This window comes from Magallana gigas, chromosome 7 (genome assembly GCF_963853765.1).
Source record: "Magallana gigas chromosome 7, xbMagGiga1.1, whole genome shotgun sequence".
In the NCBI taxonomy this organism is placed as follows: domain Eukaryota; kingdom Metazoa; phylum Mollusca; class Bivalvia; order Ostreida; family Ostreidae; genus Magallana; species Magallana gigas.
The window spans coordinates 25,864,993-25,883,424 of NC_088859.1; the positions used below are offsets into that span (position 1 = coordinate 25,864,993).

At 34.0% G+C, this 18,432-nt stretch overlaps 1 protein-coding gene across 2 annotated transcripts; it reads right to left on the reverse strand.

Moving 5' to 3' along the window:
- Window positions 1-6,431: 6,431 nt before the first annotated feature.
- Window positions 6,432-18,123, reverse strand: LOC105318950 (protein phosphatase 1G). Of its 2 annotated transcripts, none has more exons than XM_011416282.4 (10): window positions 17,872-18,123; window positions 17,700-17,769; window positions 15,956-16,147; window positions 14,551-15,341; window positions 11,528-11,679; window positions 10,939-11,065; window positions 10,427-10,661; window positions 7,821-7,950; window positions 7,339-7,432; window positions 6,432-6,720 (listed from the first exon to the last, which is right to left on the reverse strand). In XM_011416282.4, exons 1-10 carry the CDS (start codon window positions 17,980-17,982, stop codon window positions 6,502-6,504), a joined length of 2,121 nt encoding a protein of 706 aa, XP_011414584.3. In that variant the 5' UTR covers window positions 17,983-18,123; the 3' UTR covers window positions 6,432-6,501. The 2 variants fall into 2 exon arrangements, with proteins under 2 accessions (XP_011414584.3, XP_011414583.3); XM_011416281.4 differs by having other exon boundaries at window positions 15,929-16,147.
- Between the last annotated feature and the right edge of the window lie 309 nt (window positions 18,124-18,432).

Genomic DNA, 18,432 nt, shown 5'->3' on the forward strand with positions numbered 1-18,432 from the left:
CCCTTTTTTTTCCAAAACCAAACAAGCAACGAGGCATTGCAGCGGATCTATTGTACATATCGCGATTGACCCGCTTAAAACATGCCCGAATTTGATTACTAGAAGATGACCTCGAATGCTTTTGTGCATGAAGACACATTATTTGAACTGAATATTCTAAAAATTTCCGTGAAAGAGAGGATTTGAAAAGATTAGTTTATTGCTTTTTTGCCTAATTTAAGGACGACATAAACACTTTTAAAAACGGAACATCAGAGTGGATCTAGAATGGGTTAAGGGGAGTCAAGACCCAACTTGGTAAATTCATTTAAAAAATCTCATGTAATATATTTGCCAAACCTCGAGACCCCCTCTCCCTCTCTCAATTCACCCCCCCCCCCCCACAAACACACACACTCTTTTTGCAGATTTACATTATAACAAAAAAGTTTGTGAAACACTAATGCCGTCCTCCCTTGGACACCTCTGCGAAAAAAAAAATGAACGGAAACTGAACTTTACAATGTCCAAGGGACATAACTGTCAAAATTGCTCAATCGTACCCAATATCGAACTTGACATAGATATTATTATGATGAATCTGTATACCAAATTTCCAATCTAATTAAAATTGGAGTTTCAAATCTGCTCCTTTACGGTACGATATACAGGCTTGTATAGCATATCGTAGAGGAGCGTATCGATTCGAAGAGGTCTATTTTTAATTAGATTGACCAAGTTTTCATTTCAAAATGTGCAATATCTGCAAAGAATATAAACGGATAGTGTTAGTGGACCGACCGACAGACAAGTAGACAGACAGACAACAGCAATTTAAAGCAATATGCACTTCTTCAAAAAGGAGGGCGGGGGTATAAAAAGTGAATTAACGTGGAGTTGTCCCCTCCTCCCACTTTTTTAGGAGCTTGTAAAAATACTGAAGTGAAATTAAAGCTATAAAACTGTACATTACGCGGATTAAGATTTTCATGAATGATTATGAGTTGTCTTTTTGTAGGGTTTTTTTTTTTGGGGGGGGGGGGCTTGTCAAGATTATTTTGGACGATTCTCTCCCCCTCCCCTTTCAAAACCTGTATTGTTCACCTTACATCCTGGAAACCCTTTACATTGTAGATTAAACAAAGTAGTAGACTGGTGCCTCTGAGAACCCTCTCCACTGGGATCAAAGATCAAACAGATATCCGTGAGCCAATGCTAACCCACTCTGATGTGAATATATACAAATTAAGCGAAGTCGACAATTACATGTAAAGGGGAGTTAATTGTCATCGAATTTGTTCAAATATGATACCCACCATATGGTATGCCTAAAAAAAAAAACTTTAAATTTCACCCATCTTCCATGAATACCGGTAGTTTCTGAGAAATCTTTGACGAAGAGAGGTATAGCGCATTTTCCCATTCTTTTGCCCACACCTGTGTTTGGGTGGAAAGTACCTGTTACTTAAAATAGCTTCAGGTACATATACGTACCTGTCGAAATATGATTTTCGAAACCCAGATACTGATTATACATGTATAATGGGATTTGCAACAACCGAGTTGTCAAAAATTCGGAAAACTCTGTATACATGAATAATGTCAGTCTGAACCGTATTAAGGAAGGCGTCTTTTCTGGTTTTCGACGTGCCAAACGTAAATTTGATTAATTGTTCATTAAATCTAGATGAAAGGAAATTAATAACTATAGTATATTATTATAGTAAATAGTATATTTTTCTTTCTTTTTTACTATCATACAACTTGGCATAGAAAAAGTAATCAATGTTTAGAATCTAACAAGGACTGTATTTTTGGCGTAATATTGGCGTAGGAAAATATCACATGTTTCGCAATTCAGAATTGCTGCAGATTAAGGAGTCTGTTTTAGCATTTTAAAAACAATAACATTAATGTTGGATTTTTTTACTGATGTGAACAAATGATATGATACTTGGGTTTCAGAATATGTTTTTGAAATATGATTTGCCTATCAAATTACATTTTTATAAACCTTTTATAGAGCCCATTCTATACATTGATTTTTGTTAAAAAATCACTAAAATCAGTTTTTCTTTCTTATTAAATGGTCATTATATTAGCTTTCTGTCAATTTATATATTAATAAAGTCTTCATAATACATAAAAATCAGAAATATTTTATTATTGGAAGTATAAAAAAAAATCAAAATTTCTTCAAAATTTAAGAAAATTAGAGGAAATGCGGGCTAAGCAATATCAATTTTAGTACATGTATAAATATTTATTCCAATTTAGTAGTATAAACTGATAGACATTCTGATATTCTATCATTTCATTGAAGAATAGAATCTTCAAATCTTAAACAAATGTCTACAGAACTACAAAGAGCTACACTTATTTTTAACATCCTTTGCGGTAAGGAAAAAGGTAGTGACCTTGACCTGACCTTTATGCGAAAACAAAAGGGTCAAATTTGATTAAACTGGCAGGGGTGTGCAATTACCATCGCCCGACGCCCGGGGCTACCGATTTTAGAGGTCGGGCTAGCAAAAACTTTAACTGTGGTAGCCCGTCGGGCTAGTAAATCATAACCAGAGTTGGCAAAATATGCCAGTAAATTTGCAGTGTCCTGGTAGGAAAAGTGTATCGTCATTGTTATCACAGAGGCATAATATCTGCTCCTTTTAAGTCATGATAGCCTAAAAATTTCTTAAGCATTTTTTTCTCGTGCTACATTCTTCTGAGAAAAAACACTCTGCTGTAAGTTTCACACTTTGAAGTTTTACCGACAGTGTTGACCTGACCAGTGGCTAGACGAGATAGTCACGCCTCACTGCACATAGCTTCCGTAGTTACCTGTACAGCTGTTTCAAGTGACATCACTGTAAAATGATTTCTTTTTCTGTAATATGTATTCATTGGCTTTTTTAAATATAATTTTTTTTACAGAGAGAGAGAGAGAGAGAGAGAGAGAGAGAGAGAGAGAGAGATGAATTACAGAGATATTATAAATTTCTGCACTAACTATTCTCATAAACACATTTTAAAGTGACCTGCTTGGTGAATTAAAAAAATATTCATATTTTGCATATTATTATTTGTGCATTTTCCATTATTTTTGATTAAAATTTACCATTACGTAATTAATTGCATAGTTGTATTTTGTAAATGGAAATTAAACAGGATAAAATGCATGCACACATAGATAGTTGCAGTGATTTTATAGAGTCTGTTCACATTCACAATGTTATGTTTGGTTTTTATTATATAAACGGTACCCAAACCAATTAAGTTGAATATTTTTGAACTAGTCTACCACAGAAACATGCAAGTAATAAATATTTCGTATATTAATAATTATATACTAACTAGTATCATACAGGTTTTTTTTTTTATAAAATGAAATGTCGACATGTCCGAGATAGTCTGGCTAGTAACTTTGAATCTTGGGCTAGTAACTTTGGTACTCCCACTAGCCCCTGGGCTAGTGGCCAAATTTTGTAATTACACACCCCTGAAACTGATAGAATCATTTGGTAATATGATCTGTTTGACTGTGTCAAAATCTCATGAATTTCTTATTATAAGAAGTATGTTTGATAACGAGAAGACTCCTTCCCTAAGTTCAAGCAAAATGCAATTTATCTAAGTGTAAAAAGAGTACATGTATAGTGTTATTGAAGAGATATTGGGTGTGCTCATACTCAGACTGAATTAAACAAGATAATTTGAAAAAGAAAAATCCAGAAGATTAGATACATGACGTAATTTAAACTAAAAAATATTTACTTCTTGGTCGAATCGATCCAGCGATCCACAAAATCGAAAGACCTCCGCGTAACCACTAGACCACGCATCTAATAATTCCATGCGACGTCTTTTCAATATATGGCTATATACATGATATTAGAAACGTCACTGATTAAAATATTTGTCTAATTTTCAGTGCGAAGACCACGTCAAACCAAAACGAATTCAATGAAAACGTTGAATGGAGTCTGCCCTGTGGCCCTTAGGTTCATTAAATCGAAGACCCTAGTCCGAAGACCCAATATAGTTCGAAGGTTCATTAGTCCGACGGCCCTGTACTATTCCTGTAAAACACGTGCAATCGTTTTTCTTTGGTTTAGACTGGTTCATATGTCAAATATCTAAATTTTAATCGCATACTAACTATTTTCCTATATATCCCTAACAAAACCTGAATATTTTAATGATGTCGCGCAATTAAGACTCTTTCAGCATGGTAATTGTGCAATATGCGTTTCTTTGAATATATATTTTAACTAAATATTCTTTAATATTAAGAATGTATGATGTGATAATTAAATAGTTACCAGGCTGAAGCTAGCAGCCACTAACAGCAGCCAATAAGACCGTAGAAGCTAGCAGCCAATAAGGAAATAAATCAAAGTACTGGGAGTACTCGAACAATTTTTTTTATTTTACTTAATTTAATATCAAAATGATTAATGCTCAATAATTTGTACGAGCATTGACAACTTCCGAAGCAGTAAAGCTCGCCTGGATAAGAGTTATAAATGCGTCTTTGTTGGATAGAAACGAAATACGTTTATACGGGTCATAAGTTATTGAAATAATGTTATCCTAAGTGTACTCTGATTGATACAAATAGAAAAACTATATACATCTTATAAAGTGATATGCAAACGTATTTTGATATAAAAGACATGATAAATTAAAGTAAATTAAAAGGCATAAAATGATACAAAAACAATGAAACCCCCAAGCCAATCCAGTGTGGCAAAATAATTTGTTTACATCAGAGTTGAACATGTGCGTGTTTAAAAATGTATCCTCGGGCCTTCTCACTCCCCGAAAACAACATCAATCGAAAATTAAAAAGACATCGTATTATTACGAATATGAGAATACCCAGCATTGTGATTTTATTCTCATAAAAAATTATCATATGTCGCAGTCAAAAAGAGCGAAAATCATCAGGTGAAATTGGGATTATTTTGCCTCAGCCATGTTTTGACGTGAACCTTCGAAGAATACAACAATGACCCCTGCAATGGTCGGTTTCGCTCACCCGAACTTTGTCATATTTTAGCATTTCACAATGATATAGGGGTGAAAGGCGGGCCATTATCTCTTTTATCTTTGAAGTGTGCATTAAACGGATACCAGGGCAGTGTAGGGGACCTATGAGGCTGTTATTTTCCGGTCTCAAATTTGGGCTGTAGTGGTACCACCAAGTGGCTCCAAGGGGTTCTGGCTCATTTCAGGGGTTTATATCTCACTCCAACAATGACGCATTTATAACTCTTATCCAGGCGAGCTTTACTGCTTCGGAAGTCGTTAATGCTCGTACAAATTATTGAGCATTAATCATTTTGATATTAATTAAAATGTGTCGATAATTAAGTAAAATATAATTTTCTGTTCGAGTACTCTCTACTTTGATGAATTTCCTTATTGGCTGCTAGCTTCTACGGGCCCAGTGGCTGCTGTTAATGGCTGCTAGCTTCAGCCTGGTCCTCCTCCTTCGGAGCGGAGAAATAAAAATTGTTACGGACGGACAAACAGACACAAGGGTAGAACAATATACCTTCTCCTCCTTCGGGGCGGAGAAATAATAAAATAATTCTTTAACTTTAGAACCCTTGGCTTGTTCTCTCAGTACTATGTACAAAGTTTACACTTTCAATAACAGCATGAGATAGGGAGGGGGATGTGTTTAACACAAGTGAAACTAATAGCATTCATCAGTGAAACATTAACTTATGCCAATATTCTTCAGAGTAAATTTTTCTCTCTAGAAACTGACCGGATTGAAATCTATGATCCGTTTATCGATTTATAGAAACCTTCATAGACATAAGAAAAATAACGGACTGCATGAAATAATCCTGATGATGTCAGACTCAAGTTCCCATAGATGACGATTTGCCCATTTCTTTTATCTAACATACTGATGTACATTAGCAATACTTCTTTAGTTAATTTTTCTGACTTTTTCCGACCAATTTATTAATTTGGAGTGGCGTCGGAAGCAAACTGATGAAGGGGGGGGGGGGGCTAAACTTAGCAGAAATATTGACAAGCAGAAAAAAAGTGATCCTTATGGTTATATCCAACTTTGCAAAAAAAGCAAAAAAAGTGGGGAGGGGGCTAACACCCCGCCCCCGTTCCGACGCATGTGATTTGTTAAAAGAAAGATGTAAATATAAACAATAAAATGCTACCTTTGATGCTTCATGCGGGAAAGTTGCAGAAAAAATCACAAAAGCGGGTCTTTTTTCTGCAATGTTGCCACCTTCATATCCCACATGAATTGCTAAAGTAATCATTCTATTGTTTAAATGAACCCAACAGAGGAATCTGCCTTTTTTAATCTATATAAGCAACCCAAATCTTCATATGTTACCAAATCTTCATATGTACAAAATTCAAACACCAGACCATCCTTCTTATTTTTATACAGGTAAAACAACAACACAATATAAATCTATATAATCATTTATGAATGGAAGTGTATATAATACACAAGATCTACATGAATTGCGTCCGTTTTTATTTATCTGCCTCACAATCGCCCATGTTGGATGGGATAAACCCCTGCGTGGTTTCGTCCACATCTAATCTGGGCCGCTTTTCTGGCTGGTTCTCTAGCTCTGTGCTGGAATTTCTTTTGTTGTTCAAATTGTCTTTAAAGTTGATAATTATACATGTCATATTGTCACATCCTGTTCCATCTCCGCCAGTGTTGGGTGCCAGACAATAATCAAACAGCTGCAAATAGATATTAACAAGTTTTACTTGGAATTATTTTTTTAGTTCTTATCAATTATTTGTTGCTTGCTATTAAATGTAAAAGAATATCTTGCTTTTTTGTATTCCTTTAATGTATGGAATAAACCAAGAGTTGCAATACACAGAAAAATATCACATAATGGAACGCTACATGTGTTACAGTGTCTTTAAACCATATAGAATTTTACAATAAATTTATAACGCGGGTTGTGTATTTTTTTCTGCAATGTTGCCACTCTCATATCCCGCATTAATCACCAAAGAAAGCATTCTAATAGTGTTTAAATGAACTACAAAATCCATTTGAAGTGTTATGATGGACAAAGACATTGGAAAATGTGAATACATGTACTATGAAATAATAAGCATTTTCTTTGTCAAAACTGTAAATTAAATATTGACTTTTTCTATGATTACATGTATCAATGTTGGGTGACATAAACTTTAAGGACTCTTAAACCCCTCTCCTCAAAACTATATTGCTTTACTTTTTTTCCCACCAGACATCAATTTCTTAGATGTCAAATACTGCTTTTTAGCAAGTGTTCTTAACTATGAATAATATGCACAAGTACACTATTATGTCAACTCCCGTACCTTTTCACATATCATGGATGGACACTCGGTGTAAGGAGGGTGGTTTATCTTTTCTTTGACAAAGTCCACCACTTCTTGGCTTGTCATGGCATTCCTGTTAAACAGAATGCATAAAATAATTGATACATTAATTGGTTTTATCAAAATGCAATTTAGCGGCAGTGTTCACATATGACATTATTGACCAAATTTACTAAAATATGTACCGTAAATGCATTCATTTTCTTTACAAGAAAAAGTTTTGAGGTCCGTTAATCAGAAATGAATGTAAAAAAAAAAAATGTATCATCATACAAAAGGTTTGTTTTGTTGTCATATATTATCAAGTGACTTTCAACAATTCATAGGGATTTCTGATTAGGTTTTTTCCTGGTTTGGAGTGTTCAACATCAATTCTCCCATTTACTTGTATGCATTTGACACAATTCTTTAATTCCTATATGAGTGAGATACTGGGATGGTTGGCAAGCGCTCCGTCTTACCAGATTCCATCACAAGCCAGCACCATGAACTCGTCTTCCTCCTGAATTGTCTCTGTCATTATTTCAGGTAATGCAGTTATCATCTGCTCCTTGTCTGACTTCTCTTTATTTCTTTTGTAGAAGTGGTCACCTGTTAGAATACACAGAGGATGTACAAAAATCACCATCATGTGAATACAAATTGGTAATGCAATAAACTTAATCAAACAATAAATTATTTGACACCCCTTTCAAAAGTATTCGGCTGTTTTTGCGATACATGTACCAATAAACATGCAATAATATCCGATCAAGCAAATTAGAGTAAAAAAATTTTGTCAGGGAACTATCTGACATTTCTTTACTTGTGTTCCAATAATCTATATATTATGTATAGAGTACATAGATATACACATGTACATGTATATATTTACATTCTGTGAATATTTCCCCCTATGTTTGCATTGGAAATCTGCGACGGTCAATTTCCTTTACACACCTTTAGCCTTGTCATGGCACATAAGCACAAGTATAAACGTCATCACACATTTTGAATATATTTAATATTGTATGATTAAATGAAATGATATGTACTTACAAAAAATAATTGTTAAATCATATATATTCGTTAATAACAAAAGATTTTTCTTCACAAAGTTTCTGGCACTATATTTTTAGTCGTGGATGCAAACTATCTTGGTGAATTACATATTAATATCGCCGTTCCATTTGCGTTTCAAATTCCTGACTAAGTGCATATGTAATTTCTTTAAAGTAACGTTACACAAACCTTTCATACAAATACACATCAAATAAATATATGCAATAAATGTTTATAAAGTAGATAGAGCCAGCAACAACAACAAAACAAACAACAGAATTGTTTACAATTTTTTCTGAAAATTTTTAAGGTTTGTCTTTCCATTATAATGTAAATAATGTTCAGTAAGGCAACCAACATTTGAATGTCAATTAATTGTTGAGTTACAAACAAAACACAATCCTATTAGATTTATCCTTTGTAAATAGGAATTGACATTGTTGGATAACTCAGTTCTGTTAACATATCTATACTGTTATGCAGTTAAAACTTATTTATGGCAGTTTCAACACAAAACATTATCATTAAATTTATTATTTTAATACTTTGTCCCAAGATATCCTCAATTCACATTTTGCTAAATTACTTGATATTTATAAATACCTTAGGGTTTAAACGACGTTCATACAAAAGTATGAAAAATTTCTCACATGATACACCCCCTCCAGCTTATCAGAATTCGGCCAATATACACTAAAAATGTGATATCTACGGGGATTTTGATCATGATATATTCCCCAAATTACAACATTTTCCCGGATAATTACAATTTTACCGATATGACATGCACGGCGGGTGTGACCGGTCAGCAGAGGACGCTTACTTCTCCTAGGCACCTGATCCTACCTCTATCTTTTTAGAGGTCCGTGTTTCTCTGCTTTGAATTTGTATTTCATTTTATGGATTTTTGAGATGGTTGACGGTTTGTTATTGTCATTTTTCATCCAGATGATAATGTTGAAAAATTGTGCGAGGTATTTCGAGTGACTTCGGAATGGAGTAAAGATGTCAACATTCCCAAATATAAATCTCTGTAGGAAATTAGTTTTCGTTCCTCTGATTCTTCATGATAGAAAAATGATACTGTGTGAATGAAATTATATTGGATATTTTCCCTTTTATCTATTTCAATTGCACTTCTTTTACAGGTATGTGTATTTTTATTAAAATTCATCCAAATGTGCTACATCAATATCTTGGGACAGACTATAGATGAGTCCTAAACTTTTCATTTCTTTCATAACATCTTCGCAAATGAAAGGAAAATATTTGAGAATCCAAGTACTGAAGTACTGACGGGAGTTGATTTTATCGATTATTATTTATCTTAAAATCAATGATATGTTATTACTTTATAACCTGTATTTGAATTACTCACATTTTTGTAATATGAATTCTCGGACTTTTTCGATTAGAATTTCGAGAAAACCTCTTATGAATCATGAATATTTAAAAATAGAATTGATTTCACCAAACTATGTATCGGTACTAGAAATATTTCAAAAATTGTATGGATCTAACCAATAATGACCTCTAGTCTCGTTCAACCAGATGCTCTGCTGTCTCCGTAAATCTTCGACAAGTAAGAGATACCAGGTCACATGATATCTTGATGAGGCGACCTCTAACTATAGACTGACTCTCTGCTTGTCGGAGATGTACGGAGACAGCCGATGGTTCAACGAGACTATATTGAACTCTGGCGTAGGAATACATACGACTGCAAAAAACTTCTAAATTGTTTGTACTATTTAAATCTGACTATTTTCAAGGTATTTATAAATAATTAAGTTTCCTTTAAAAAATTGCTTCAGCGTACATTACATCGAATTTATCGATTATTTTCAAGAACTAAGTCTTGTCAGCGGTGATGATTTGTGCCTAGGTCCAAACACTGTTTCAGTTTAGGTTTGCCAGAGTAACTGCACAGGAGAGTTGATTAAAATCAACTCCAAAAAGAAATGGCACTATTTCAAACCAACACTAAAAACTCTCAATACATTTAATGCAGGGGACAACAACTTACCGAGAGCCCGAGAGAGATTCAGTCCCCCGTTGACACGCCCTTCAGCTGTGACCTTGCCCCCCGCTGCTACTATCCTCTCTCTCTCTGGGGAGTTCTCTGGTTTGTGGTCCTCTGACAGGTCAATGGCTTTGCCTGCGCGACTGAGCACACACCTTGAGTCTCCGACATTGGCCACAATGATCTGATTATTTTGAATCAAGGTCAAGATTGCTGTGCAACCACTTTCTTGGCCAGGCTGAAAAATGACAGAGAATACAAGAATGAATTTACATGTATATTTTTGGTTTATAGACTCTGATTATCAAGACAATATTGTATCCAAAGCCACCCTGAAGAAATATTCCTACTTTAAAAGTACCGGTATTTATTGTACATACATGTAAATAAATGTCTGCATAATTATGCAAAAAAGGAAAATTTTATTCATACATGTAGCATGTATAAGAATGATATAATGCATATTTTGTTCAAAACATTAAAAACAGCAGGATAATTCAATCAAAAATGCATACACTTTGAGCTGCATCATCAGAAAAAAATAGACCCTCATCCTCTGCTTCTTCTTCCTCTTCAGATTCTTCCTCCTCTTCATCATCATCATCTTCATCTTCATCATCATCATCCTCACCTTCTTCATCACTAATATTATTTTAAAAATAAATTAACTCAGGGTCATTGTATACTTAATATTTTACACACATAAATAACATAAAATCACTCTCAATTCATTAACTGCAAGTAAACAATTTCGAAAACTAGAGCATCACAGCATTGTTTCATTAGTATGCCAGGTGCCAGGTATCATGAGTTATGACCCACAAAAAGTATGAAGGTCTTCAGTACAGAGAATTGTTGGCTTCTCTTACGTCTTCGTTTACCTTTCTTTTCCCTTTTGTGCTCTTTATCCTTCATACAAGGATATCTTGCAATAACTTTATTATTAAAATTAGGATATTCCAACCCTGTCTATCAATGACTTTTCAATGGTATCACACTCTAGCTTACTAGCACTTCCTGGTATATTGTAATTCATGTAAGTCTCCAACATCATAATGACAAAGCCTGGGACCTTTATTGCAATGCTCATTCAAGTACACGTACCTGTCAAATTCTACTTCTTCATCCTCCTCATCACTGTCAAAGTCTTCCTCTAGCTGCTTCTCAAACCCTTCCTCATCTTCTTCCTGGTCATCCTCTGCTCCATTGCCATCAGCTTCATTCTTGGAGTCTTCCACAGAGCAGGAAAGTTTTGTCTGCAATGCCATTTAAAACTTATCATTTACATCATCATTACAGTAATATAAATATGATGTTGGCCAACTATGCAGAATATGTATGTCTTTAGAATTAAATTATATGCAGGGATCAATGTAAAAGGTTATCCGATTGTCCGGGGCAAGTAAAATGTCATTTCAGGCAAGTGAAACTATAAACTTACATGTCCAATCAGGCAAGTGAAAATTTTTAATAATAGAAATATTTAATGAAATAATTTAAAAACATTAAAATAATCTTTCAGCATACAACTTTGCATATGGAAACTCGGAAAGGCATCAGTGTAGATTTTAGATAAGTCGTCCAGTATTAACACTTAATCAATAATCACATTAGTATCAAATTTTATTCTATGTGCCCTGCTAGTTCAAATAAATTATACCCCCATTTCATAATCATGTTACATTCTTTTGATAAAACTGTATATCATGACGTAGTTTCATCTTATTTGCTTACGCTCAGAATTTATTAGATCAAATATATTTGTCGTACAAACAATCTTGATCAGTAGCAATGACTGCACTTCAAATGGCTTTGCATGCTAAATGAGTTACATGCAGTCTTATCCATTTATAATTTGTTAGGGGAGAAGCATCCATCGAAAATTTAACAAGACATGTTTATTAAAAGTTAATTGGGTTTAATATGCCAAAAATTCTAGTCCACTGATGTTTTATCCAGCAACTGAGCTTACGAAATAGAATGTATTTGGTCATCATATGAGTAACTCAAATAAAATTAGCGAATGTGGTGTACTGGTGTTGTCTTCTTACTGTATTGTAATTTTTGGGCTACCAATTTTTACATTCGGGCAAGTGAGAATTTCAATCCACATGCCCTTCACGGAAAATGATATACCAATTGATATTTTAATTTACATTCCCAATGAATGACCAACATAATACATATATGTATTTGGTCATATATGTATTTTTTGTCCAGCACATTAATCAAAAACACTTTATAAATTTAAAAGTGCAAACTGGTATACATACCGTAATCCGGTGAATATAATACGCACCTTTTTCCCAGCATTTTTTACCGTGAGAAAGGGGTGCGTATTATACATCCCTATAGGATTTGGACATATTTTTTCCCTAGCGGAAGCACGGGGTATCATACTGCCGTATTACCTATGCTGTTCACAGAAAGGAACGATACCCCGCTATACATCGTAACATTCCTTCATCATCACATATATATTATTATTTAACCCTTAGGAAATCATTGTTATAGCATGTAATTAAAGAAAATGTACACTTTAAGTCTGTTAATAAATAAACTGTTTCAAAATGGCCTTTAAAAATTAATTTGAACTGCCTATTCTTTATCTCCATGTACGCCGCCATTACAGCTGTTATTAATAGAATGCGGACTTGGATGGCCACATGCTACATGTATTTGTAACCGATCTTTGAAAACAGCTTACACATCATTTGGCTCATTTTTAACCATTTTCATGTAATGGTAATTAATTTATTGCAAATACTTATGAATATAAATAATTCTATAACCTATTCCGTTAATTAAAGCCATTGAAACAGTTGTGCTCCCCCACCGCTAACGCTTGACACCTTGGGTATCTCAGACACCCCCCTTGGGCTATGTGTACTATACACAACACAACTATTTGTGCATATATTTTATCATGTTCCAGGCCTCTAATTGATCACTTTGATCGGAGTCATTTAAGAATTAATTAGGTCTGTTATCTCCATACCTGTACATCGTCTGTTTTTCACTTCACAGGGATTGTAATGACTAAACAATTATATAACGCTTGTTAAAAGTAGTTGATTTTATTTACGGTAGAATATTTAATACTAGGTCTATTTAAAACATTGATTATGAATTAAAGATATTACCGCGATGTATTAGTTACAATAAATCCGTATCTAAGAAAATATTGTGTTTTTCTTATTTACGGTAGCGTATTCCTGTGATGAAGTTGAGCGTGCATACAAAGTATAACTGCTTTGTTGATACTCAGGATTACCGTTTGGTCAATTTTTTGATGTGTATTATACATCCCAACAAGCTTTTTTTCACCATTTTCAGGCCCAAAGTGGGTGGTGAGTATTGTACACTACTGTGTATTATATTCACCGGATTACGGTATCCCTTTTCAAATACCGGTACTTTTTACATTTTTTGTAAATCATACATCACAATACTAATCTTCTTATTCTATAATGCCTCCTTTTCTGCTTGCACAGTAAAATCACACAAGATTACACATTGATTAATACTCCATAACACACTGTTCTGACTCCTGAGATTTGTTCCAATATCCGACAAAGCTACATCACACAAAAGGTGACATAAAAGAAAATCCTAAGCCTATGAAAACATTAAGCATAAATCAATACAATATCGTCCATTATCAATATTTCATAGCATATTCATTAATATATCATTAGTTTTTTTCTTTCTTGACATAGCTTAATTCCTGTAAAAAAAAAAGTACATGTGCTATTCCCAATGCCCCCAAAAACATTTTCTCCAATAATTCTCAATTTAATTACCAAGAAAAAGAAAGTATGACATCATACATTACCTTACATGAATTGTAGTACAAGCTCTCTAAAGCTTTTATAAGTAATGACAAAACAAATATATAATCATGATAATTGATTGTATTGTATTGATATTGTGGCTTACCAACATAAAGCTAAAATGTCCCAACCCAGAATTATCAATAGAGATCTTCATGTGCAAATTGTTTATTTAGATCTCATAAATATGACTATGATATTTGTAGAGCAAATTTTTTTATGTGCCATCTCAATCGGGCAAAATATCAAAAGGCTCTTTCCATAACTGATTTGCAATTTTCAGAAAATACCTACATCTGTTTCTGAGGTATCCATGGAACTGGAAGAGCACACATCTTCAGAGGTGGATTTGCTGGATGACTTCCCTTTTCCCTTGCCTTTCCCTTTCCCTTTACCCTTTCCTGGACTATCCTCAGATTTTGTTGAACTTGGCTCTTCTGGAACTTCCTCATCTGACACACCTGAGGATTTCACCAATTTGTCCTCCGCATTGGTGGTAGTAGAATCTGACATATTCACGTCCGACATTGGATCAGTGTCACTCTGAGATTTCAAGCTTTCTGATGACTGTGCTGATGAGGATGTGGATACACAGTCTGTCTCGGAGGCTTCCTGCTTAACGTCACCACTTTCCATTGTTGACGATACCCCTGATTCACAGGGTCCATCTGAACTAGAGGATACACACTGTTGCACACTGTCCTGTGGAGATGTAACATCGGAAGATTTCACACCTTCACTTACACTGGCTTGATCATTCAATTTTTGATTACTTTCATTCTGTTCCTTTTCTCTGTTTATATTGTTTTCATTCTCAGCGTGTCCATTGGCTAGCTTATTATCCCTTGTCCAGGAAGTCTCTACAGCTGAAGAGGAAGTGCATGCTTCCTCTGTTTCCACAGACCCCATGGCCGTAAATTTGGATTCCTTTTTTCCTTTCAAGAAGGGGGAGTTCACATTCTTTTTATTTTTTTTTAGCAGCCTAGGAGGTGGGGGAAGTCCTTCATACTTTGCTAACAGATCTTCGAGAGGCATGTCTGCCTCTGATCTCAACAAATCGGCTTCTGTTTTGATCCTTTCCTTCGCTTTAAAAGAAAAGATATGCATATAATGAAGCAGTACTTGGTCAACCCATGATAACTTGACATTTGCTGTTTAACATTAACACTTCTACATATTTACAAACAATTACTGTCAAAGACATCATCCTTTTCCTATTATAGAATAAGTAAATGCAAACATCTGATCCCTGACACCAAGATTACATGTCTGGATATGTATGTTATATATTTAAATTTATTCAAGATTTTTACAGTTTGTCCTGTACATTTCTTTAATGTCACCAATGGAAATCTATTTCATAAATCTTAGTACTTACGGCTCAAGATATCTAATGAGACAACCAAGAAAAAGAACATATAATGATTCTTAATCATCATTTAAACAAACTACTAAAAAAAACCTCAACCTTTATTATAGAACAAGTAGCCAAATAAACAAATTAACTAAATACATGCCAAGCACACTGATTCTCATTTTGGTTTCATTATAGATAACTTACAGCTACATAAAAGATACTTGTCACCTTTTCCAAAGTTGAACATGCAAATCAACCAGAATTAAAGGACCATTTTTTCTCATTATAGCCATTTCAAAGTGTGCCTTAACCTACACTGTTTAAATCTTTTCGAGATTTCACCTTCTTCATCTTCCTCTTCATCTATTCCTGCTAGAATTTTCATTTCATTCAGGGCTTCCTTCTCCAGTAGTTTCTGGTCGAACTCAAGAAATCCCACTTCCAGTGCCTCTTTCAGTTTTCCTTCTTTGAATAAGGGATGTTGTTTGATGAAATCAGGGAGATGAAGCGAACAGTATTGGGCAACTTCAGATCCTGTGGAAAAATCAAAGACACCCGGGTCTAGTATATCTTTTAAGCCTTTAAAGAGTTTGGGTGTAAATACAAACTGTTTTACTTGTCTTTTTATTCTTTCTAATAGGTGAATAAGCAGAGATTTTTCAATATTTATTTAAAATAGTTTTCATGGATTTTGTCTTCAATTTAACAGTTCATTATACATGTAATATGAAAATTAAACTTCAACTATATAAAAACAAATGTAATTGTTACTGTACAATCACTGGTGCCAGATAACTCAGTTGGTAGAGCAAGTGACTAGATATTCAGGGGGTTCGTGTTTGAAACCCAATCTGGCCCATCATTATTTTTCCCATCCTGTTACATTTAGCACCATGACCCACCCATGGAACTGACAGGCTTACTCCCGCCAGAGGCAAGAACCTTGGACACAGGGCTCTACATTAACTTTTTTCCCTACTTGTCCATTCGGACAAGTGACCAAGATATTTACTTGTCCAAACTTCAACTTCACTTGTCCAAAAAAATTTTCAATATTAAAGATCAAATATTGTCAACTTGAAAACAGTTAACTACACTTCTGTATTACTAAAATGAAGTCATTTATTGACTATTCTTGCTATAATTAATAACCTGACTTTTTAAATGGAAACTTAAAGTGTCTTTCCTAAATGTATTGGTTCCATATAACATTAAACATGATTTGTCAGCTGTAGCTTTGTCATGGCAAATTACAAGACATTTTAAATTTAGCATCAGGTTTTAAAATACATGTAACGTACTGTTATATTGATTTCTCAGCTGTTTTTTAAACTAAACATGGAAAGTCATCATAGTATATCAATGATGAATGAAACCTAAAATAAATTACATTTCTTTCCATAATCCTTTATCTTTACTACCTTTTCTTTCTTTCTTTTTCTTAACATGTGTGTTTGGTACTTTGTAAGAACTAAGATCCACACCTTTACAGTTCAATATTGAAAGTTGTTTGTAATTAGTGAACTTCAATCCCGATCAAGAGTAACTCAATTGCATTGCAATTTGATGTCGAGATCGAAATTCAAAATAACTAATCAATAAACTTATAACGAGACTACAGATACTTTCTTTTCTTTTTAAAATGTTGGAGATTTCTTTACGTAAAAACGCACTTGTCCGGTCGGACAAGTGGCCAGCAATAATCATTTGTCCGTATATTTTTTTAACTGGTACCGGACAAGCGTTAATGTCGAGCCCTGCGGACACTGATCTTCAATGGCGAAGATTATTAATGGGGGAGGAATGTGACTGTCAGACCAGTTCATTTGCCAGAATGCTCAGTTTGTAGAGCACTTGAATAGAGTTTCAGGGGACCCAGGTTTGAATCTTCTTTTAGTCCTTCATTATTTATTAAAAATCCGTTACACATATTTGCGATGTTAGGTAGTAATTTTAAATTCCAGAAATATTGCTTCCACCTAAGATATGACAACCTCCATTCATTTCTGAAATGCTTGATAGGATGCGCTACTACAGGGTGGATCAAACTGAACATGTTAATTTCTATACATGTACAACATCTTACCTCCATGCCCATCATAAACTGCAAACAAAGCTGTTTTCTCATCTAAATCATCAATACAGTTGTGTGAATCCTAAAATATAAAATTGCCCAAGATGCATCAGTTTGAAGTTGCCATACAGTTCATTCATAAATACAATTTAGACTCGAGCTATGGATGCTGTACAGAACTCACCTCTTGGGAAACCCTCCATCCCTGCATAGAGGAAGCACCATATCTGAACTTTTTCGTGGATTTGTCAATGGATATTTTCTCGGTGTTTGGTACAGAAAGATACACACCCATCTTGAAAGGGGATTAATTAAGTCCCTGAATACAATCAATTAGCGCGTCATTCATAAAGCTCTATATCATTACATGTACAGGGTATCATACATGTGTATCTTTACACATTTTTCGCGGCGTGCAGATTTGGTCACGTGACGTAAAATTTATAATTTCATTGTGATACGATTTTAAAAATAATAAATTTCATATTATCTTAACTATTAATTTAAAACTTATTAATGATTTGTTGATTTTTTTTTTTGGATATTCTGTGAAATATTTATTAAAACATTAACTTGTACTTTAACTTTTCGTGATAGATATCATTAGAAAGATATGTTAATAAAACTTTTAGATTTAAATATCTTTTTGTCTTTAACAGGAAAATGGTAAAATAAAAAAAAATTACAAGAGAAATTAAAAACAGAATCAAAGAATCCCTCCAAAATCAAATCTATAGTACAAGTT